The 26,097-nt window shown below is 34.7% G+C and overlaps 2 protein-coding genes across 2 annotated transcripts; both read right to left on the bottom strand.

Moving 5' to 3' along the window:
* Positions 1-1,262: 1,262 nt before the first annotated feature.
* On the bottom strand, positions 1,263-4,880 carry LOC126936478 (olfactory receptor 52P1-like; the record flags this gene model as incomplete). The annotated part of the gene is made up of 2 exons (XM_050759254.1): positions 4,853-4,880; positions 1,263-2,185 (listed from the first exon to the last, which is right to left on the bottom strand). Coding segments are annotated over exons 1-2 (951 nt in total), but the record flags the coding sequence as incomplete, so codon positions are not given.
* A 7,007-nt stretch (positions 4,881-11,887) lies between these two features.
* LOC126935145 (olfactory receptor 52P1-like) lies at positions 11,888-12,841 on the bottom strand. The gene has a single exon (XM_050756347.1). The coding sequence runs from the start codon at positions 12,839-12,841 to the stop codon at positions 11,888-11,890; it is 954 nt and encodes a 317-aa protein (XP_050612304.1).
* Positions 12,842-26,097: the final 13,256 nt, after the last annotated feature.

Genomic DNA, 26,097 nt, shown 5'->3' with positions numbered 1-26,097 from the left:
GTTTCTATGCTGCAAGCATAATAATCATGTTCTTAACTAAGTAAATTGCTTCAATTTAGGCACTTAAAAAACATGACCAAAAAATTGTTATTCACTGAAGCTAAAGTAAAGAAAATTGCATGCAGACAAGTAGAATTATCGACTCTTCAAGTTTTCCTTAAGTTTTGAAAGCACAGTCTTCATGTTTCCTGGCTGCATTGATTGAACATTAGTAAAATGGGAGCAATTCTTTTTTGTGGCTTTGTCAAAATACTGTGATAGAATGTTTCAGGTGCAGGAGGTGAGGGAGACTCAATAAATCTACCCCAATATCTAGAATTAGAAGAGCAAATATAGATGAATACAACCTAAACTTTTGAGAGGAATAAGCTTCCTGATTCACAAAATGAATGAAAGGCTCAAGATTTCTGTTGTGATAAACAATATTGTGAAATAGTTAAGGCCATGTATTCTGAACCCAGATGCCTTGAGTTCAAAATCTGCATTGCTACTCTTTAGATGAGTTACCTTGTGTAACTTACATGACTTTTCTGTGCCTTGATTTTCTAATTTGTACAATGCCAATGTACAAATATAACACCACTCTCATGGCATAGCTTTCTGTACTAAAGAAGTGAACACATGCATAAAGCTTGATAAACAACCAGCCACACAGTAATCATTATTTGAATGATAATACATTATCATTATCTTCATAATCGGTAAAAATTATCTTGAAAATAATTATTTTTACTCCAGAACTTTCCATCAGGATGTGTAGGGAGTTTGAATTGGAAAAAAATATATATTATTATAAATTCCAGACTCTAAAGTATTAAGAAATTTTAAATAGTTACAATAATTTGCCTACTCATTTTATAATTGTGACTATAACAAAATATAACAATATATAATAAGAAATAATCACAATATATAACAATTATTTCTAGTATTTATTGACAATTTTCCACAAAAAGGCATTCCTTTATTTCTAAAATAGAGAAAAAAAGACCATAAAAACTTCAAAAAATAGAGGAAAAACATGCAAAATATATCTGCTAAAAAGCATAGCTCAATAAAAAAAATAACCTATTGAGAGTAAGGTTATGACTTTTGTTAATGCATTATGGCTTTATGAGCCAGACAGATTCTACCAAAATGTGCTCTAGAGACAAGGTCTCACCACTTTGCCCAGGCTATTCTCAAAATATATAATAAGAAAATTTCTATATATATATATATAGAGAGAGAGAGAGAGAAATTTTCTTATTTGATATAGAAATTTTCTTATTTGAGAAAAAGGGACCCACCACTTGGTTTCCAATATGCTTGGTTTTGATACCATATGCCAGGATATTGACTGTCGGGGGAACTAGAAGGTACAAAGTTGCAAAAATTATGTGCATACTTCGAGATTCCTTCTTGGCAATGCAGTGAATTAGAAAGCTAAAAAGTGCAGGTATGTAACAAACAAGAATAGTGCAGACATGGGTAGTACAGGTGCCCATTGATTTAGAGATGGTGCTCTGGGAAGAGAGACGAAAGACTGCCTGAAGGATTTTGATACAGGATGTGGCTATGGGCCCTAGGTCCAATATCATCACTGAAAGGGCCACAGAGATTCCATATACTCTGTAAATGAAGATGCTGGCGCGGGCCAACCTCACAGCCATGTGCTCACAACAGGCATCATTGATGACATACTTGGTGTAATATTGTAGCTTACTAATGAAAAGAGGATGCGGCAAAACCATAAAGATAGCTCGGATTATATCAACTAAACCTATTTTTACAACCATTGGTGTTGACAGGATGGTTGTATAACACAGTGGGATGCAAATAGCTACACAGCGGTCAAAAGCCATGGCAACAAGGATGGCTGACTCAATAACGCAAAATGTGTAGATAAAATATAGTTGTGTGAGACAGATATTAAAGTCAATCCTGTGAGCATCAAACCAGAGGATGCCAAGCATTTTGGGTGCTGTGGAAGAGGCAAGGGCCATGTCATTCACTGCCAGCATGCAAAGGAAAAAATACATAGGCTGCTGAAGGCCTGGCTCTAACTTGACAGTAACAATGATTACACTGTTCCCCAGCAGGGTCAGGACAAACAGGAGGAAGACAGGTATGCCAATCCAGCAGTGAAAATCTTGCAAACCAGGAATACCAATCAGGAAGAAGGATGAGATGTGGTAATGTGTAGCTTGTCTCCCATGTTAAAAATTAAGAGGTTGACTGCTTTGTCCAAAGTAGCCAGGCTTCTAAAGCAGGATTATGAAGTGATTCTTGCATAATTCTGCACGTGGGAGAATCCAGGCATACTGTGCAATAGGCTACCTGAGAAGTTGACTTTTCTCCTCAATAAATATACATTTCCTGGTAAATCATTTCACCATTCTGAGCTCCCACATATTCTTCTGTAAATGAAAAGATTTCATGTATTTATTTTTTATTTTTTCTGAGTTTTGAAAGTTCATTTAATTCCACTACATGATTTTTATTTCCTCTAAGAGGAACGGTTAGTAATAAAATTACCTGATATTTGTGCAAGGCCAGTGTTAAGTTCTGTGATACAAACAGTCTTAGAACAAAAACTAAGTTGTATTTTCTAGGAAATTTGCATCAAATATGGAGACACATGCACACACTCACACACACACAATAATTAACAGATATTTCAACATGCTATCACTTTTAAAACAATACTGTTAACCTCATGCAACATAACTTTATCAAGAATTCAGAATAAGATTTCCTAATGCTAAAGCATAAAAAACTTGAAAGTTAAAGACTATAAAAGGTAATGACAAAGTTAAAATTAAAGACAATAAAAGCTTTAACATCCATCAAAAGTAAATTAATATGTATTTTAGAATAACTCCTTAAGAAGATCAGAAGATGGACACAGTAACATTACCATGTAAAATTAATGGGAGATTTTATTTACTAATTTTAGCAAATGATTAAAGTTGCAACATATAAACCCTGTAGTTAATAAGTCCAGCCTGTTTTCTGAAAAGCCATTACTTTTATCTGTAGAATCAGCCCGGCCTCTGCATAATGATAGTGAATACCAAACCGTCCATAATTCAGCCTTTTTGACTTTTGCAGCAAGAGTAGTTTCTTACGAGCCTAAAATTAGAGTCATAAGAACTTTTCATTTTGATAAAAGCTCTCTATCCTTCTTCCTGGAATCCAGTGTCTACTTCACATTGTTTGTGGAATATTCATTCCACTCTTCGTAACATGATTTCTTTATACTTGCTTCCATTATGACAATTTCTGGTTCTCAATCCCACTGATATAAAAGTTTAAGATATTTATTTAATATAATGTTTATATTAAATATTAATATGTAGTATATTCATACATATTATCAGATGTTATATTAAATATATTATCTAAGATCTTTAATTAATATAATTAAGGTAAATATTTATTTATCATATATTGTTATAAATATTGATGAATATTCCTAAGGCAATGCTTCCCTGTATGGATGTCCAAATAATATCTGTGCAGGATAATTTTTTCTTGTTTATGGCATCTGCATTCTTCTATTAAAGATATGCCACACTGGGCCTATGTGAGTGAGTGTCTGAGGTGTTTCATAGTAAGGAATTGAAAAATGTGAACGTGTCGTAAAATACATTAGAAACATTTAGAGCTTCAACTCTTATTAGAATATAGAGACATAGAACAGATGAAGCCTGTACCCTAGAGATAAGAACTTAAGACAAAATCAACACATATTTAACTTACAAAACATAAAAGATTTTAAAGTATTTATTAAACTTTTGTTCTTTGCAACTCCCCTTCAATGATTGTTTTTCATTTGGAAATGTGGTTTGCCCAGTTCCATTCATATATCTGTTTATGAGACAACTGAACACACAAGAGGCCAGTGGAAAATTACAGGGCATAACGTTAAGCAGAGTTGTGGTATAAGAGCAACTTAACCCACGTGGAAATGTACACATAGGTTTTTAGCTAAGAAATATTGCTTAAGTTTACAAACAAGCATAATTGTGCTTGGTAAATACATGTAAACATTTAACAATTATCATTTAGTTTCCAATAAATTTACTAATGAGATGGCAGCATGTCTTATCTATACTAAAAAAAAGAATTTAAGTGAGTTCCCAATAACCAAGAGAAGCTTTCTGTTAGGGCGCCAGAAGTGAGACACTAAGAAATTTATGGAGAATACCCCCAAAGTGTGATCTGCTTGTGCAGTCACCCCTCCCTTCTAGAAAGCCTTCTCTGTTTTCTCTAAGGCTTAGTTTGAATGAAACTCTGGAGAAACCATTTATTTCAATGAGGCCATTCTTGACATGATCTTCAGCAGACAGTAGGCCAAGGCAGTAGGAATATATGCCCAAACCTCTGTAACTACCTAGTTTTAGCAAATGATTAAAGCTGCAACATATAAACCCATCGGTTAGTAAGTCCAGTAACTACCTGTTGGCACTATTATTCTATCTGTTTCTGAACCAGATAAATACCTAATTCCTTCTGAAGCCTGGGCTTTGATAGCTTGCTTGTTTTTGGGTCAGTTCACAAAGACTCATGTCCGTAATCTGCCACTTCAGAGTAGATGACTCTATTTGAATATCATGGTATTTTCTATGCACTTTTTTGAATATACTACATATTTTATGTTAATGCATTATAGTAACAACACATAAAGATACCCCAAAATAAATTCAGTGAGTTCTTTCATTCTCCTCTAGCTGACTGTATTTTATCTGGTAAAAACAACAGCCACCCAGCCATTAAAGTAAGAAATCTCACAATTATCCTTACTTTTTTTATTTAACTCTAGTAGTCAAGCAGTCATCAAGTCTCTTATTTCTGTTAGAACTCTTACCATATTCTTTGTATTTGTTTATTTTCATGTTAGTCTCCTTCATCAGACTGTGAGTACCAAAAGGAAGGTCCAGAATTTCTGTAAACCCCCAATAAATTTCCAGGGGAGATCCGATGTTCCTGTACGTTTTCTCCAGCCTCTTAAGAATTTCATAGAGATGTAATCTTGTTACTGAAACTTCTGACCCTCTAGAGATTCAATTTATTTATATTTTTGTCTACTTTTAATTAACTGTGTCTTCTTAGAATATGCTTTTTTTTTTTTTTGAGACAGAGTCTCGCTCTGTCGCCCAGGCTGGAGTGCAGTGGCGTGATCGGGTTCATGCCACTCTCCTGCCTCAGCCTCCCGAGTAGCTGGGACTACAGGCGCCCACCACCACGCCCGGCTAATTTTTTGTATTTTTAGTAGAGACGGGGTTTCACCGTGTTAGCCAGCATGGTCTGGATCTCCTGACCTTGTGATCCGCCCACCTCGGCCTCCCAAAGTGCTGGGATTACAGGCGTGAGCCACCGCCCCTGGCTAGAATATGTTTTTTAAAAATTGTTTCTAGCATAAGTTATAAAACCAGAAACCAACTTTTAATGTAAGTTCACAAGGTTATTCCATAAAAGGTAGGTTGTTGAATACATACGTTTGTGTACATATGTGCATGTGTGTGTGTGTGTGTGAATGTGTGTGTATGTATCCTCCAGGATTATTTGATTACTCTTCTCCACTGCCAAGTCGTATTATAATTCAAATACCCACATGTCTCTTAGAAATGTTTAATATCATTTACATGTTTACATATCTTTCTCCTTTATTTCCACTTACTTTATGTTGGATACTATTTTACAATTCATAATATATTGCAGATTATAGTAAAAATAACTGCTCTCTATAAATCCTCAAATGATCATTTTTCACTGTAGCCTTCAGGAAAATGTGCACATGTGGAAATGGTTAAAAATATGATAGTGTTGGCCAGGCGCGGTGGCTCACGCCTGTAATCCCAGCACTTTGGGAGGCTGAGGTGGGTGGATCACGAGGTCAGGAGATCCAGACCATCCTGGCTAACATGGTGAAACCCCATCTCTACTAAAAATACAAAAAGAAATTCACCGGGCACGGTGGCGGGCGCCTGTAGTCCCAGCTGCTCGGGAGGCTGAGGCTGGAGAATGGCCTGAACCCAGGAGGCGGAGCCTGGAGTGAGCTGAGATCGCGCCACTGCACTCCAGCCTGGGCGACAGAGCGACTGGGCGACAGACAGAGCGAGACTCTGTCTCAAAACAAAACAAAACAAAACAAACAAACAAACAAACAAAAAATATGATAGTGTTTGCCATTGAATCAGGAAGCTCTCTGTGTCAAGTTGGCAGTTATGGTTGCTTTATAACAGGCTATTTGAGTGCTCAACATGCCCCTCCAGTCTGGAGGGCTGATAGGTTCTTTAGGAGATTTAATATCAAAGAAAAAGGGAACTGGGAAAAGTCTAAACACAAAGCAGTAGCCATATCCCTCTGGCACAGCCATGTTAACACTGTAAACTCCTTGGAGCTTCTATGTGCTTAGTGTTCCTGTGTTTCTCCTATAAAGACCATAGTCTCCAGAGACTGTCCCATGGTGGCCAGTCAAATAAGATGCCAGGGATACCAATAAAATATGTAGTTTACTTTCAAAATCAAAAAGAAAACTGATAAATGAAAATTAATTTAATGTAGACAAGCTATCTGAAATTTAAGAGAAAAACGTTTCAAGCTCTTTTTCTAAAGCATTATTTTTCTCATTCTTTTCTCTTTCTGTTCCTCGGAAAGCATAATTTCAATTGACCTATGATGAAATTTACTGCTTCTTTCTTCTGATATCCAGATCTGCTGTTGACCCCTATGTAATCATTTTTAACTTTAGTTGTTTTTTACAACTCTAGTTTTTAAATATTTTTACTAACTTAATTCTTTCTTGAGTTATTGTTGCCATGCTTTTATAAAGGTTCTTCAACTATCATTTCCTTTATTGCTTGATATTTAAAATGACTAAGTTCTACTTATTTCCTTCTTTAGTCAAACATCTGTTACCCCTCAGGAAAGCTGCTGTTGAAATTTTCCCCCTCTGTATATAAACTATACTATCCTTTTCCCTGTGTGTCTTGTATATTTTTTGAATACTGAAAATTTTTATATAATATAATGTGTCAGTTGTAAAAATTGGCTTCCTTTCTATCCTCAGTAATGTTTCAGTTGTTTTGTTGTTGCTACTTTTTGTTGTTGTTGCTGTTATTGACCTTCTTAGATTAATTCTATTAATTACATAAAGTATTTATTTCTCATAGTGTGTGGACTCACAGTTCTCTCTTTGCTACCTCAGTGATTCACTAGTAATTATTCAGAGATCTCCTTAAATATCTTGATCCAATAATTTTTCTACTCTTTGCCAAGGGAATCCCTGTATGGTGGTATAGCACTCCTTCAACATTTTGGCAGCTTACAACTTCATCTTAGACTTCATGTCCCCTTGTGCATGTCCTCAAGATGACCCAGACATGAGAGGTGGAGACACTTGCAGGTCTTTCCTGGCTATATGCACAGCCCTGAACATGCCCATTGCCTTGTAAACTACAAGGAATATGTCAGAGCTTTTCAAAATTTTCTATGGAGATCTCGTTTCTAAAGTCTTCCTTTTAAGTTTTCAGCCAGACTCTTGTTTGCCCCAACTAGTATTACAATATCAGACAACATCAGACAAATGTGATGCAAAACAATCGGGCAACTGTGATGTTAAGCAATTGCCTCTGATTGTTCTTAGTAAATGCATTGGTGATAGGCTTTCTTGCACACAGTGAGCTGAGAATCAGATCAAAGGACAATGCACCTGAGTGTTTTTTTGTTTGTTTGAGGAGCTAACAGAGGTCTAATAGTAATAATGCTTGAGATGAGGAGAATTTTTGTGGAGTTCCAATACTGCTCTGCCCCTTTTGTTGACCATATGCCTACAAGTTTTTACAGTTACTATATTTCTGAAAGTGATGGTTTTCAAGAATATTGCAGTATTTCTTAGAGGAATTGAAGTAAGACAAATTAAAATGTTGCAAGTACTTCTCTTATTATTAAAGCTTAGCAGTTTTCTTTTGAATAAATGGTCCTCAAATTTTTGCTAGTTTTTGCTTAAGTTCCAGGATTCTGAAAATATTGGTTTTAATATTGTTACTGGTGATTTTTAAATTATTTTATAAATTAGTAGATTTACCAAGATATAAGTGCTTTTTCAGAAGTCATTCCTCATTCACCTTAATTTATGAAGCATTTTTCTTTTAAACATATAGACTAATAGAATAAATTTTTATTAAAAATTTAAAAATATATTACTATGTTTACTGATTTGAAATGTTTCTAATAGGAAATAATCAGTAATCCTTATTACTAATTCAGGAATATTATTTGCCTTTTTTTCCCTGAGTACATTAAGATTATTTTTAGCCATTACCTATTTCACTGTCTCATTATATTTAGCAATTACCTATCTCACTGTCATATATGGAAGTGTGGCACTTTTGTATGTTTATCCTCACTGGAATTTACTGAATTTCTTGAACCTGGGTCAGTATTTTTGCTAAAACTAAAAAGAAATAGGCAATTGCTTAATCTTATTCTCCTTTTACTGGTTGTCCAATTATTTTGTAGACAGCTTGGTATTGTTGCAGAGATTCCTAACGCTTTGTTCATTAAAAAATATTTTATTTCATTCACTTTTGGTGGAATTTTTAAAATTTTAATACCTCTAATTTTTCTAATCTTTTTTAGTATCTAATAATATGCAGTGAAGTCCAAGCAAAGTATTTATTTCATATTTGTATTTTTATTTCTATAGTTATTATTTTGTACTTTGTTATACTTATTTATCTGTGGCAGTTCTCCATTTATTTGCTTATTATAATCAGTTTTTTCTTTAGTGTTTTATGTATTCATAAAAGTATATCTGCTAATTCCAGTATTTATGTTATAATTTTAGCATCTAAATATCTGTAATATCTGCAAGCATGTATTTATTTATTTATTTATTTATCTGCTGTTAGTCATTTGTCTCTTTCTTTACCTACTTAGCATTTTTTTCATGCTTAACATTATGAGTGCTACAATAATGAAAGTTTGTATTTTTTAATTCTTCTTGAAATATTTGCATTTTTAAATGATTTATTAACTTCTATTTTAAGTTTGGGCATACATGTGCAAGTCTGTGATATGGGTAAACTCGTATTTTGTCCTGCTAGAGAATTAATTATACTAGAAGATTGCCTTGATTCTTTCCAAGTTTCCTTTTAGGTTCCGTACCATAATTCTAGAGTTGCCATTAATCTACTGCTAATGTGGTTTAATTATTAAGGATTAACCATTAGGATAGTCAGTTCCAACTGACTGCAGGCAATGTTCAGAGAGATCTCTTCACTCTAGTTGGTCAGTACTGTGACATCTCCTGGCACTGAGTAATTCCTCGCTTCCCTAAGTATCTCACACCATCCCAGTTGCTTTACTCTCCCAGACTTTTGTTTTGCACAAGTGCAGTTTACAGATTATGGGAATTTATATGCAGATTTCTTAACTCTTTTCTGGCAACTTTCTTCCTCTCCAGTACCTTGCCCTGAAGATTCTAGCTACCACAGTTACATTATACTGTAATCCTTTCTTCCTCACCCAGCACAACTGAAGGTCTCAGTGTGTATTCTGCTTCTTTTTACGTTAGGAAACTACAAATAGAATTCTGGTGAGAATGTAAATGTCACTTCATGGGTTTCTCTTTGTGGAAGGATAGTATTTTACATGCATAAGTATATATATTGCCCATTGTCTGAAACATTTTATTCTTATATTGTGTTCAATTTTATTTACTCTCCGTGACTCTAGTATATAGGAATTTCAATGATCATACTTGAGTTATATAGCAACTAACCCCTAGAAACATAGTTTCAGTTTCAGTAATAAAGCTGTATGAACTGTGAGCAATTTTATTATACATGGTCTTTGATGCTACTTCTTCAATCTACAAAATACTGTGTAAATAACAGATGTGCATGATCCATGACAAATCACATCATTTATTTCAAAGTCCTTCATAATGGCTTACTGTACATCTGTTCTTCACTTCACACGTAGACAGTGCCACGTCAAAAAGTATTGCCTCCTTATCTCTGAATGATAATCCTTTGTGATTCAGGAATTCGCGGGGATATTTCATGACATTCAAGTGCCAATAAGAAATGTTGAACATCATCCAAACTTAACAGTACAACAATTTGCCAACGTATAGAAAAGATGCTTGCTCTAAGACATCTAAGACAAGCACTGTTTAAACTACTCTCAGTAGTGTGCTTTTACAAAGAAATAAAATATTTTAAATCTCAATGTTTCTAATGTTTTAAATTACAGTGTACTGAATACGTATTAGTTTCATTAATTTCCTATATATTTACACATTTATAACTAACAGTAATTTTGACAAAATTGTCAGGGCTTTGTAGTGGAAAAAAGATGATTGATTTAATAAATACTTCTGAGTCTGCTGAATCTGTGTGTGTAAAAGTCAGAATTCTTCTGCCACAATGTATGCTAAATTGGTTCCATATGCAGTGCTAATGCAAACATAGAAAGTAAAATAAAAAAATAAAGTTTTTATGGGAAAACATAAGAAAACTTATAGTGTACAGATAGTTCTCACATGGGACACAAAAGACACTAATCATAAAAGAAAAAAATGCTACGTTGAACTATATTCAAATATGAACTTTGGACCATCAAAACATAATTGTTCTGTGTTTGGTTTTGTACTGGTACTGTATTATTTTAATTACGATAGCCTAATAATATAGTTTGAAGTTGGATAATGTGATGCCTCTGGCTTTGTGTTTTTTGTTTTGTTTTCTTTTTAGTTAGAATGTTTTGGCTTTTCAAGCTTTTTCCTGGTTCCATATTAATTTTAGAATAGTTTTTTTTTTCTTTTTCTGTGAATAGAGACGTTGCAGGTTTGACAGAAATACCGGTGGTCTTTCACCTCCTTCGTTGGTTGTATTACTATGTATTAAAATTTTTGTGGCTGTTATCAATGAGATTGTGTTCTTGATTTGACTCTTACCTTGAATGTTATTAGTGTATCAAAATGACACATGGACCAAAGAATAGAGAACTCAGAAATAAAGCTGCAGACCCACAATCATCTGATCTTTAACAAAGTTGAGGAAAACAAGTACTAGGGAAAGAACTCTCCATTTAATAAATAGTGCTGGGATAACTGGTTAGCCGTATGTGAAAGAATGAAACTGGCCGTCTACATTTACCCATAATTAACTCAAGATAGATTAAAGATTTGAATGAAAGATTCCAAACTATAAAAATCCTAGAAAAAAAAAAAACCTAGCAAATACCCTTCTCAACAGTGATCTTGGCAAATAATTTATGGGTATGCCCCTGAAATCTATTGCCAAAAAAAAAACCCCAAAATATCAGAAATGGGACCCTCTGTATCTAAAATAAAATTTTAAATTTTTTAAAAAGACATAATTAATATAGTAATAAGACAATCCATAGTTTTAAAAAACTATTTCCAATACATATAGCTAATAAAACTTATGTATCCTAAATATACCATGCCCAGTGGTGACATCATTTTTCAAAAAGAAGTCTGACCAAACAAACTGAAATTCTTCAATTTTTTTGTAACACTTATTTAGTTATTTCACATTTGTGGCTGAAATATAAAATAATAACAAAATTATCAATATTAAATCATATATAAAGTAATAAAATAATTATTAAAATATATTAAATGTCTTCCATGTGGCAAACTTTGACAATTTCTGATTTATTTTTATTTCAAATAGATATGAACGGAAAACATAAAAAATTGACAAAAGGTAGTATTAAATGAAGTGAATGTACAACATCAACTATTTCTGCTACAAGGCATATAAGAAGCAAGAAAGAGAACTTTGGAGATCTGATTTGAGGTATTCCACAGGGTAACCATGTCTTTAAGAGCCAGAATACAAACTAGGGCTGGTATTTCCATGTTTTACTTACTAGAAATCTTTTTCTTTGAGAAAAACAGACCCATCACTTGGTCTCTAATCTGCTTGGTCTTGACACCATATACCAGGGGATTGACTGTGGGGGGAACTAGAAGGTACAAACTTGCAAAAATTATGTGGATACTTGGAGGTACCTTCTTGCCAATGCGGTGAGTTAGGAAGCTAAAAAGTGCAGGCGTATAGAAGACAAGAATAGTGCAGACATGGGCAGCACAGGTGCCCAGTGCTTTAGAGCGGGCATTCTGGGAAGAAAGACGAAAGACTGCCTGAAGGATTTTGATATAGGACGTGGCAATGAGCCCTAGGTCCAATATCATCACTGAAAGGGCCACAGAGATTCCATATGCTCTGTTAATGAAGGTATTGGCGCTGGCCAACTTCACCACAGCCATGTGCTCACAATACGCGTGATTGATGACATATGTGGTGTAATACGGTAGCCTCTTAATAAGAAGAGGAGAGGGCAAAACCATTAGGATAGCTCGAATTACACCAATGGCACCCACTTTAACAACCACTGGTGTCGTCAGGATGGTTGTATAACGCAGTGGGATACAAATAGCTACAAAGCGGTCAAAGGCCATGGCAACAAGAAGGCCTGACTCAATAATGCAAAATGTGTGGATGAAATACATTTGTGCTAGGCAGATATTAAAGACAACCCTGTGAGCATCAAACCAGAAGATTCCAAGCATTTTGGGTGCTGTGGAAGAGGCAAGGGCCATGTCATTCACTGCCAGCATGCAAAGGAAAAAATACATAGGCTGCTGGAGGCTTGGTTCTAGCTTGACAGTAACAATGATTACACTGTTCCCCAGCAGGGTCAGGACGAACAGGAGGAAGACAGGGATGCCAATCCAGCAGTGAAAATCTTGCAAACCAGGAATACCAATCAGGAAGAAGGATGAGATGTGGTAATGTGTAGCATTGTCTCCCATGTTAAAACTTGAGCAGTTGTATGTTTAATTCAAAGTAGGCAGGCAAAGCAGGATTACAATGCGATTTTTCCATGACTCTGCATGTGGGAGAATCCAGGCATACTGTGTAATAGCCTACCTGAAGAGCTGCCATACATTTCCTGGTAAACCATTTCACCATTCTGAGTTCCCACATATTCTTCTGAAAATGAGAAGATTTAGTGTATTTATTATTTTATTTTTTCTGAGTTTTGAAAGTTCATTTAATTCTACTACATAATTTCTATTTCCTCTAAGAAAAGTAGATAGTAATAATGTAACCTCATCCTGTGCCAAAGCAAGTGTTGGATTCTGTGACACCAACAGTCTTAGAACAAAAAGCAAGCTGTGTTTTCAAGGAAATTTACATAAAATGTGAAGACAAAGACACATGAACACACACATTCATGCACAAAATGATTAACAGGTGTTTCAACATGCAACTACTTTTAAATAATACTGTTATCCTTAGGAAGTATAACTTAATCAGTAATTCAGAATAAGATTTCCTAACACTAAAGAATAAAAAAATCAAAATTAATGACAATATATACTTTATTATGCATCAAAGGCAAATGTATGCGTATTTTAGGTTAACTACTTAAGAAGATTTAAAGATGAACAGAGTAACACAACCATGTAAAAGTAATGAGAGATTTTATTTCCCAATTCCAGCAAATGGTTTAAAATTGCAATAAATAAGAACATCAGTTAATAAGTCCAGCTTATTTTCTACAAATTGAGGGATTTAATCTATAGACTCAGCTCTGCCTCTGGCTCTTGCATCCACCTGCATTATGAGAGTAAAGAGAAAAGCATCTATAAATCAGCCTTTTAAAAAATATATACAGCAAGAGTAGCTTCTGATGACTCTTGCTCTGACCATATCCTTTAATTTTGATAACAGCTCTCTATCTTTCTTCCTAGAATCCAGTGTCTACCTCCTACCAAGAGTGTAGAATACTTGCTACACACTTATATTTTCTCCTATTATGGCAATTTCTGGTCCTAAACTTCACTGATGTAAAAGATTAAGATATCTTGATGAATATATCCTTATCACATATTGTTGTAAATATTAACATGTATTTCTAATGACAATGCTTCTTGCCTCGATGTCCAAATAATACCTGTGTGGGAGAACGTTTTCTTGTTTATGGTATCTGCGTTCTACAATTAAAGATATACTATGCTGGGCCTATGTAAGTGAGAGACTGAAGTGTTTCATAGTAAAGAATTGAAAAAAGTTACTGTGTCACAAAACATGTTAGAAACACTCAGAGCTTCAACTCCTACTAGAACACAGAGTCATGGAACAGATGAAGCCTGTAACCCCACAGATAAGAACTTACACAAAATGAGCAAATATTTAACATTCAAAGCATGAAAGCTTTAAAAGTATTTATTAAGTTTTGCTCTTTGCAACTCCTTAAATGGCCGTTTTTCATTTGTAATTATGCTTTGCCATGTACCATTAATATATTCGTTTCTGGGAGAATCAGATACACAAGATGCCACTGGAAAGTAATAGGGTATAATGTTATAATGTTAAGCATAGAGTTGTAGTTATAAGAAACAACTTAAGCCACCTAGAAATGTATACATAGATTTTAGTGAAGCAACATTGCTTAAGATTACAAACAAGCATAATTGTGCTTGGTAAATACATATAAATATTTAAAAACCATTATCATTTAGTTTCTCATGAATTTACTTATAAGATGGCAACATTTCTAATCTATACCAAGAGAAAAGAAGTAAAGTGACTTCCTGCTAACCAAGAGAAGCTTTCTATTTGGGTGTCCGAAGTGAGACACCAAGAAATTTATGGAGAATACCTCCCAAAGTGTGGTCTGCTTGTGCAGTCAACCCTCCCTCATAGAAAGTCTTCTCTGTTTCCTCTCAGGCTTAATTTGAATGAAACTCTAGAGACATCCATTTGTTTCAATAAGGCCATTCTTGACATTATCTTCAGCAGACAGTCAGCTAAGGCAATAGGAATATCTTCCCAAACCTCTGTAACTACATGTTGGCACCATTATTCTATCTGTTTCTGAACCAGATAAATACCTGATTCCTTCTGAGAGCCTGGGCTTTGATTGTTTGCTTGTTTCTGGGTCAGTCCACAAAGCCCCTTTCTGGAACCTGCCAGTTCAGCATAGATGACTCTATTTCAGTATCATGGTATTTTCTATGCAGTCTTTATTGAAAGTACTACATATTATATATATCAATGCATTTTAGTGACATCACATAAATATACCTCAAACTAAATTCAGTGAGTTCTTTCATTCTCCTCTACTTGATTGAATTTTATTTGGTGGAAACAACAGCCACCCAGCCATTAAAGTAAGAAATCCCAGCATTATCCTTGTCTCCTTTATTTAACTCTAATGCTTCAGACAAGCAGTCATTAAGTGTCTCATAGAACTCTTACCGTATTATTTGCATTTTGTTTATTTTTCTGTCAGCCTCCTTCATCAGACTGTGAGCGCCAAAAAGAAGGTGCAGAATTCCAGCAAACTCGCAATAAATTTCCAGAGGAGATCAGATGTTCCTGTAGATCTTCTCTAGTCTCTTAATAATTTCACAGATGTTTACTCTTGTTCCTGAAGCTTCCGACTTTAGAGATGGTCCGTCTATTTACAGTTTTTGCCTACCCTTCATTCACTTCAGCTTCCTTCTTAGAATATCTTCCTATAAAATTGTTTTTAGCATGAGTTGCATAACCAGACACTACTCTTTAGTATAACTTTTCAATGTTTTTCCTTAAAAAGTAGCATATTGACTACAGCTTTTTGTGTGTGTATATATGTGTGTGTGTGTTTGTGTGTATTTGTGTGTGTGTGTGTATCTTCTAGGATGATTTACTCCTCTACTAGAAATTCACATTAATTCAAATGTCCACATGTCTTTTAGAAATGTGTAACATTATTTACATGTTTATACATTTTCCTTTCTCATTTACTTCCACCTGCTTTATCTTGAATACCATCTTACAGTACATAATATAGTGCAGATTGGAATTAAAAACCTGTTGTAACTTATTTTCTGCAAAATCACAAATGATCATTTTTTCACTGCAGCATCTAGGGAGATATCCATATGTGGAAACGGTTAAAAACTATGACAGCATTTATCATTAAAGCAGAAAGTCTCTCTGGCAAGTTGGTAGTTATAGTTGCTTTGTAATAGGCTACACAAATGCTCAGGAGTCCCCTCAAGTTTGGAAAGCTGTTATGTCCCTTAGGAGACAGAAAATCAAAAGTAAAAGGGAAACAAACATACAGCAACGTTCCTCTGGCACAGCCATGTTCACATTGTATGCTCCCTGGAGCTTATATGTGCTTAGTGTTCATGCATTTCTCCTATGAAGACGAGAGTCTCCAGAGACTGTCTTATGGTGCCCAGTCAAATGATATGCCTGAGGTGCCAATCAAATGTGTAGTTAACTAGTATTACAATATCAGACAAATGTGATGTTAAACAATGAGGCAATTGTAATATTAAGCAATTGCCTCTGATTGTTTTCAATAAATGTATTGGTAATAGGCTTTCTTGCATATAGTGAGCTGAGAGTGAATGTTATTAGTGTATCAGAATGATACATGGACCAATGGAATAGAATAGAGAACTCAGAAACAATGCTGCAGACCTACAATCATCTGATCTTTAACAAAGCTGAGAAAACCAAGTTTTAAGGAAAGAACTCTCCATTCAGTAAATGGTGGTGGGATAACTGGTTAGCCACATGCGAAAGAAGGAACTGGACCTCTGCCTTTCACCATATGCAAAAAATAACTCAAGATAGATTAGAGATTTGAATGTAAGACTATAAAAATCCTGGGGAAAAAAACTAGGAAATACCCTTCTCAACAGTGATCTTGGCAAGTAATTTATGGCTATGTCCCTGAAATCTATTACAACAGCAGCAACAACAACAACAACAAAAATCAGAAATGGGACCCAATTAAACTAAAGAGTTTTGTTGCAGCAAAAGAAACTATCAACAGAGTAGACAGACAACCTACAGAATAGAAGAATACATTCACATCTGACAAAGTTCTAAAATCCAGAATCTCTAAGGTAAGTAAACAAATCAACAAGCCCCAAAAAAATAACCCCAATAAAATGTTAGTAGCGAACCAGAACACTTTTTATTTTTCTTTGAGACAGGATCTGGCTCTGTCACCCAGGCTGTAGTGCAGTGGCACTAACACAGCTCACTGCTGCCTCGACCTCCCAGGCTCAAGCAATCCTCCTGCCTCAGCCTTCTGGGTAGCTGGGACAAAGGCATGCACCACCACATACAACTATTTTAAATTTAGACTGGATCTCACTCTATTGACCAGGCTGATCTCAAACTGCTAGCCTCAAGCAGTCCTCTCACTTGAGCTCCCAAAGTGCTGGGATTACAAGTGTGAGCCATGACACACAGCCAAACACACACTTCTTAAAACAAGACATACAAGTAGCCAGCAAACATATGTGAAAGTGTTCTTCATCACTAATCATCAAAGAAATGCACATCAAAACACCAATAAGATAACATCTCACACCAGTTAGAGCGGCTACTATTAAAAAGTAAAATAATAATAGATGCTGGTGAGGCTGCAGAGAAGATGGAAGGCTTATGAATTGTTGTTGGGAAGTAAGTTAGTTCAGACCCTGTGGAAAGTAGTTTAGAGATTTCTCAAAGAATTTAAAACACAGCTATCATTCAACCTAGCACAATTGCTGGGTACATACCCACAGAAAAATAATTTTTTCTACCAAAAACACACATGTACTCATATGTTCACTGCAGCGTTATTCATAACAGTAAAGACATGGAATCAACCTAGGTGCCTATCATCAGTAAATTGAATAAAGAAAATGTGGTACATACACATCATGGAATACTATACAGCCATAAAAAGGGATGAAATAATGTCCTTTGCAGCAAGATGAATACAGCTGGTGGTCATAATCCTAAGCATGATTAACACTTGCACAGAAAATAAAATACCACATGATCTCATTTTTATAAGTGGGAGCTAAACATTGGGCATTCAAGGACATAAAGATGAGAACAGTAGACACTGTGGATGGCTAGAGGGTAGGGGAAGGTGGGAACACAGGTTGAAAACTACCTATTGGGCACTACACTCACTCCTTGAGTGATGGAATTTACAATCCAAACTTCAGCATCACACAATATACTCTTGCAACAAACCTGCACATGTACCCTCTGTCTCCAAAATAAAATCTAAATTTTTTTAAAAAACATAATTAATAGAGTAATAAGACAATCCATTGCTTTAAAAACTATTTCTAATACATATATCTAACGAAAGTTATGTATCCTAAATATAAATTAAAAAGATAGAAAATTCCAAATAAGTAAAATGAGATGGCACAAAAAATGTTCCAAAACCATGAATGCGGGGATAGCGTAGACAATAATAATGAAAAGAGATGAACTACCTTCTTCCTTCTGTTTCAACTGAGTTAGAAAGTTAAATATAAAGATTTGACAATAGAAAGAAGATAAAATTGTGTAAATTAACATTATGCATTAAACAAGAACTATTCATGGGCACTGCACTTAAAAATATAGGACAATGACAAAAAATATTTTCCTATGTACAAACATTAACTCTCTCCCCTACCTAACACTAGCTGCTACTACTACCACCACCACCACCACTACTATTCAATACTCACTTTTTCTCAAAAAACAAAAAATCTTGCCCAAATTCCTTTTCTTTATCCAAAACTTATTGCATGATCTTAATATCCCTCTAATCTGAAAGCTGCTAATGTTTGCCATTATGTTGCTTTTCCCATAGGAGTCCTTTTCTGCACTTTTCCCAGTTATACGCTCATAGTACCCTCCTCATGCTCCTTGATACTGTCCCATCATACCTTCTGGATCTCAGTTACAAATTTGTAAAAGCCTTTGTTACATGGTTCAAACATTCTATAGTTCCATTTGAACTTCTATTATTCTTTTCATGTCCACAAAATGTATACAGATTAAACTTTTTCCATCATGCTACCACCCTAGTTTCTCCATTTGCTTGTTCCAATTACAATGTCCATCCATTTTTGTAATCACACTGTGTTCCTCATCACCCAACATTTCTTTCCATTTTCTTTCCTCATCTATCATTTATTCTGTTACCTACTGAGTCGGTAGACTTTTTTTTTTTTAAAGCACAACTCCTGTGAAACTACTCTTGTGAAGGCAGAAATGCTGCTAAACTGAAACAATCTTGGAGTAGTCCATTCTGACATTGCTATGAATAATTACCTGAGACTGGATAATTTGCAAAAAAAAAAAAAAAGGTTTAATTGCCTCACAGTCCTGCAGGCTATACAGGAAGATCGAGATATACTCGAGAGATCTCAGGAAACTTACGATCATGGCAGAAGGTAAGGGGAAGGGAGCATATCTTCACATATCAGAGAAGGAGAAGGAGCCAGTAAGAGGTTTTAAAGTGCCACACAGTTTAAAACAACCAGATCTCGTGAGAACTCACTCACTATCATGAGACCAGCAAGGGGAAACCTGCCCCCATGATTCAGTCACCTCCCACCAAGCCCCTCCTCCAACACAGAAGGATTACAATTCCACATGAGATTCGGGTGGGGACACAGAGCCAAACCTTATCAGCACTCTACATATTGATATAGGAGTTAAAAAGAAATCACTTAGGCAAATAGTAAGGATGTGGGAGTCTTCGGTAAGGCTTTCTCTTTAACGAAAAGCAGCCCTAAAATATTTTCTAACAAGCAGCAGCCTGTAAAGTTGAGCTGCAGATATAGACAAGCAAGCTGGAAGTTTGCACAGGCGAATGCCAGCAGGAACTAGAGACTAGACATGTTCAAGATGGTGGCTCCATCTTCCCTTCTCTTTGTCAGCCACATGTAGAGACCAGACAAGATGGCACTGATCAATTGGAAAGCTCATTTGCATAATAAGATTAGGGTGGGGCCACTAGCCTTCATCAAGTACTATGTAAACGTCATACCTGTTGAACCAATCTGTAAGCCCTATGTAAATCAGACACCGCCTTCTCCAGCCTGCTTATAAACCTGCTGCAGTCTGCCACCTCCCCCTTTTTGGTGGTCTCTCTCTTGCAAGGAATTGCTCTCCTCTCTCCTTTTTTCTGTCTATTAAACTTTCCGCTCCTTAACTTACCCACATATGTCCATGTCATGAATTCTTTCTTGGCAAGAGACTACGAACCCCATGGTATATACCCCAGACAATGTAGCTGTTTCAGTTGGGTGTTCTCATCAGGGATCAAGACGAGAATGGAAGGTAGAATCATTGGTGTGGTAAGTATTGAGTGAACCTCAAAATCTGTCCTTTCATTCCAAAGATCTCGGCCCCCATTTTAGTATCAAATGAAATCAATAATGGGCCCCCATAAGTCATTTTAAAATACAATTATCATGGTTGCATTCTTAAAGACTCGGATGTCAGGCTTACTGTGGAGAAAATGGAGGATCCCCCCAATACCCACGGGTTGCTAGGCATATTGGCCACATTCGAACCAGCTTCCTTTCATGGAGGAAATAGTCATTGTGTAGGAATGGAAGAAGTCTTGGGGCAGCTGTGGATTTCTGGCCGGGCCTATCCCCAGTGTTATCCAAAGGCTTCTGGACTGACCCCAGCCTCCGACTGCCCCAGTGGGGTGTCAGCAACAGGATCTATAACTTTCTCATTGTAAATTTCTCTTTTCCTGTCTGTGATCATCATATCTCTTATCCTGTCTGTGTATGCATTGTACAGAAAGTTTTACCATTCAGGGAAGTAATCTTGTTTGGCAAGATCGGGGAATGTCTTAATAACTGGGGAGATAGCTCACAGGAAGGCGTCTTTGTGATTTTATAGAAACAGAGGATTTCCCCCTCCACGGTGAGTGTCACTATCTGCCCTTGGACTGAAGAGCACATGGCATTTCCAGGTCTCTCACTGCCCTTGGTCTGGAGAGCACATGGCATGTAAAGGTCACTCTGCCCTTGGTCCAGAGAGCATATGTCATATCAAGGTCAACACTGCCACCTAGTAGAATAGGGATCCTCTCCTCGAGTCATCTGTGAATGTGAAACTTTCCTCATGTGTTTTTATTTAAAGGATTCCATTCCAGAACTGTCTATTATCACTTGCCCCTCAAAAAAAAAAAATTATTCATGTATTTTATTCAATGTTATAGTTGCTTATGGTATAAAGCTATGTTCATTTACCATTATAACCCTCTTTCTTTATTAATAAATTTTGTTACTTCCTTGCTGATGCATTAGAGGTAAAAGTTACCTAATATATTTTGTTTGAGCTGTGAGTTGAAAATATCCCATAACGCCCTTTTACCATAACTAGTGTCTGCATTCAGGCACTCACAGTGAAAATATATGAGATTTGTGGTTTCAAGCCTGAGTTGTCTGTGGTTAGAGCTAAAATGAGAGAATGTTTTTCAAGTGTTTTTTTTTTTTTTTTTTTTTTTGTTTTTCAGAAGATCTGACTCACAGATGATACATACAAGAGTTGAAACAAGTCTGGGATAAGGGTGAGGTCCAGAAGAGCATCAGTGACTCCTGGATTCAAACTCCACAGACTCTTTGGGTGAAAAGGGTTATCTGTATTTCTTGGAGAATGTGTGCTCCAAAGGCAGTTCCATCTTGCCCAGTGAAATTAAGATGTCAACCAATTTTTTGGAAAACAAAAGATGATTTATATTGTGAGGAATCCAAAAGAGACAGATGAACTCTGAGTAAATTTACAGAAATTACCATCTTGAATTATATGATTACCAGTGCACTTATGACACAAAACCGGATTGGGGATGCAGAGTGGAAACTGTAAAGGTGTTTCAGGCACTTCTTTTTCTTCTTTACTCCAAGTCCTACCTTTATTCTATTTCAGCACATTATTTTGTGTATTCCCCGCTTTTCTGATTTTTTTTCACTTGCTCTAGAGAAATTCTCCTTGTAAACACACCCATGTTGATATGTATCAACGGTTTCCTTAGTGTTACATGGTCCATTTGAAAGTGCCAGTATTCACCACATACGCACTATTGTTCTAAAACTGAGTTGGGTTCACTGGGAAAGAAAGTATAGAACAAATTAAAAGTGAGAATGTAGATGCAGTTGGAGAAAATTTGGTATCACTCTCATCTTTAAGATGTAATAGTATTAATATTAATAATAATTTGTAGTAGTAGTAATAAAATAACTGATATAGTTGTCTACAGTGATTCTGAACATTTTACATGCAGTATACTACTTAATCTTTACAGTAGCCTTAAATTGTGTCCTATTTGTATCCATATTTTATGAATAAGAAAATTGCTGCACATTAGCAGTTAAGAGTCCATCAAAAGACATACACTAGTAAGTGATGGTGCCAGGTATTAGATCGGTCAGAGACTGTCCTCTACTATGCTGTACTCCTTTTATTTGGGTATAGTTATTCTTCCTGGGAATAATGTGAATATCCTCTGAAATTAAAGAAACAAGTCTGTAGCCTCTTTTATAGATTTGATTGTAATATAAATATAAGAACCTAATTTTATGCACATCACATGACACTAACATTATTTTGAATAAGCGATATGGAGGCATTAGTGTTTGAGAGGAATTAAGATATTTTATGGCAATTACCCTGTTGATTGAAAGACACTTTTCTCTGATATCATTACATCTGCACTTGGTTTCACATAAATTCCATGTAATTTACCAGGTTATGTTGTGAGCTACAGAGAACTAGTTTTGTGAAATTTCGACTATAAAAATTTTGCCACATTTAGCTCACGTAGACATTTTTAGCAAATAAATAGGGATTAAAGTTTGATTCAAAAGGAATATAAGCTAACCAGATCCAAATCCTCTGTGATGTTTACCGTGACAGAAAATATCATCTCAATTTTCAAAACTATTTCTTTGCCAGTGACCATCCTGCCACAGGTGAAATTTTGGATATCTTGGGGTACAGAGAAAAATCATGGCCTTCTTTCCACATATTATTTTCTGAAACTAAAGTTAAGCTTATTTCCTTGAGAGATCTTGTTGAGAAAGAGTAAATGAAAAACAGAGCTATAAACCTTCATTCAGATAAGATTAAGAGATTTTTGGGGAAGTATTTCTGTAACTTACTAAGCCATTTGTTGATTCCTTTTTCTTGTTACATTTTGTTATTAGGGAAATATAGAATACATTTAGAAGAAAATAAAAACATTCCTAGGTTTATCTAGTTCAAATATCTTATAAAATTTGGGAAAATACTATGAAGTAAGCTACTGTTAATGTCCCTTCATGGGAAAGCTTTTAAAGTAAAAATTTCATCTTTAAAAATCAGGGGTCTCACCCAGGTGCAGTGGCTCATGAGTAAAATCTAAGTATTTTGGAAATCCTGGAGGAGGCAGGAGGATTGCTTGAGACTAGGAGTTCGAGATCAGCCTGGGAAATATAGAGACATTCTGTCTCCACAGGAGACAGAAATATCTCTTGATCCCAGATATTCAATGCTGCATTGAGCTATGACTACTCCACTGCACTTCAACCTTAGCCACAGAGTGAGACCTTGTCTCTTTAACAAAGTACAAGTGCTAGACTTTACTCTTTTCTTCACTGTTTTTATGTTTATTATAAATTATAATTTCATATACATTAATAAAATTAAAGATTCAAATTTAGAACAACAGAAAAGTAAAAGAAAAAACTTTTAATTTTTTTCAACTGATACCTAATTTGACAAATATCTATCACATTTCTACCATGTTTCAAAAAATTGCTGGAAGCAAAATATACAACAGTGAACAAAATGACACTTCCCCTGTAGGAAACATAGATGAATATGGAAACATATACATGCAAGTTCTATATAAAATAATAAATATCATAAGGCTAGAATTGTAGTTAATTGTTAAGATAATGTAGGTGATGAGCCCATTATTCTAATTCATTAGACTTGGAATGAGCACAGGTTGGAAAATATATTCTGGTTATACTAACACTTAGGGTGACAACTCAAAAGTTTTTCTAGTTACTAGAAGATTTCGCATCATTCTGAATCTCTGAGAAGCCATAAAATATTTGTATTATTGCTATAATAGTGTATTTTAGGGAACGAACTCAAAAGAGATAGAAGATTTAGAATAGTATTTATTTTAATGATTCCCCATCTAACCTAAATAAGGGATTTCAGAGTGAACATGTGTGATTTAATATTTGGGTAGCAATGACATACTTACCTTCAAAAATATTTCATTAATTTATATCCACATTAAAATACATAAAAGTACCTCTCTGTAGAATCTTACAACCTCAGCAATAATGGATATTGATAATTATATATATTTTTCCAACTGTAAACAAAATATGCAATAATTTTGACCTATGTTTAAAAAGTTTTTGTTGTTCAATTTTAAATGAAGTTGAGCCTCTTTAATATATGTCAACAATTTGAATTTCTTTTCTAAGTACAGACAATTTATATCTTGCATTGTTCCAGTGGGTTTATTTTTTCTCTTACCATGTTGATTTATATAATGCATTCCCTATGTAAATTAATTCTTGTCAAGTGTTAAATTTTAAATATTTTAATAGTTTGATATTCCTCATAACTGGAGTGTATGTGGTCAATGTATTTATCCTCACTTTATAAATTCCTGTTTTCTGTCCTCATGTAGAAGGCATAGCTTATTCAAAAATACTTTTTTTAAACAACAGTAGTTCCTTAATTTCAAAGTTCAATTTTTACACATATAATATTCATCTAGTTACAGGTTATTTTGGAATATTGGAATATTTGTATTTGGGTTAAGAAATTAGGCATACATTTAGCTTTAAATTTTCCCAGATGGCTATTACATAATACATATTTTTCCAAATAATAGAAAATATCACTTAATATCACTAAATGTTTCACTATGACTTCTATGTATCTACTGTTCTGTACTTCATGTTCTGTTACAGCGAAATATTTGTGGATTCTTCTTTCACCTACTTTACTATATAAAATAATATTGCTTTATAATACGTTTTAGTATTCTTAAAATCTAGTCCAACGTATTACCTATAAAGTGCTTTAAAAATTTTTCTTGTTTCTCTGACTTTTAACCTTCCCTAGGAAGCTATAAACATTTGGCTAGGTTAAACCTATTGTCATTTGTTTAATTACAGCTCAGCTATGGAGTTGTTTTAGGACAGCAAATCTAGTTAGAGTGAGGAAAGTGTTTCTGTTCTCTCAAGTGTCTGCTCTTACCAGCCCCTGTAAGGGTGTTAACAATTTCTACATGTGTTACACATAATTGTGCTCACAGTTGCTACATTTTTGCATAGGATGTGTCATGCTATCTTACTTTCAAATAGTGTTTTTACTGTAAAGAAAAATCTTATTTTAAAAATGTATTCCTTGCTGAATGCTTATAATTTTAACAGATTATTAGAAAAAGCTATTAAATTTTACACATTTATAGTAAGTTTTCAGTAAATAATTACATTTCTTCCATTGCATTCTTCTACAATATATATCTTAATTTTCTTAATTTATTTTATTGATTAATAAGTATAATATTACAGTATTATGCTGTTCTTATTTTTTATTCTTTTGTACTTATAGAAAATAAAAACAAAAATGTATGTGAAAAACATTTTTATAAACAAAACAGTCATTGCTGTTTTAAACTCCACTTCTTTTACTATAAGTTAGATGGAGTGAAAACTATTTCCCTAATTGGATTATGGATGATGGTTCTACTCATTTCACAAACTGAATAAGCATATCAACCATAGATCTTTGGCCAGACACATTTATGTCATAGCTTTATTTACATTGTGGAAATGGCTTCCAGGTTTCTAATCATTTGACTAATTTTTCTTACTTTCCAAGTTACTCTGGACAATTTACTTTTTGGTAAACAATTAAATGCATTTTAGTTAGAAATTGAAAAAGTGCTAATGTTGTAACCCGAATGCCGTATTACCCTTGAGGTGGAATTTTTTAAATCAGTCTACTGTACAAATTATTATTTGTTCAAGCCTTAAATTTTCAAAACATAAGTGAGGACCCAAATAATCTAATAACAACCCTACATTTTCCTTGAGTAAAATAGTTAATAAAATCTTCTTATATCTCCATCTTGTAAATTTTTCTGATTTGTATTAGGATTTAAGAGTTATCAGTTTATGTATTTTTGTATTTGTTGCCAGCCAGCTTACCTCATACACATCTGTGTGCCTTAATA

The sequence above is a fragment of the Macaca thibetana genome, chromosome 14 (genome assembly GCF_024542745.1).
Source record: "Macaca thibetana thibetana isolate TM-01 chromosome 14, ASM2454274v1, whole genome shotgun sequence".
NCBI lineage: Eukaryota > Metazoa > Chordata > Mammalia > Primates > Cercopithecidae > Macaca > Macaca thibetana.
The sequence above is the reverse complement of the archived record's forward strand: the minus strand, read 5'-3'. Positions and strand labels throughout refer to the sequence as shown.

Excerpts from the sequence above, each read along its gene's own strand:
- LOC126935145 (XM_050756347.1), bottom strand. The coding sequence starts at position 12,841 with ATGGGAGACAATGCTACACATTACCACATCTCATCCTTCTTCCTGATT.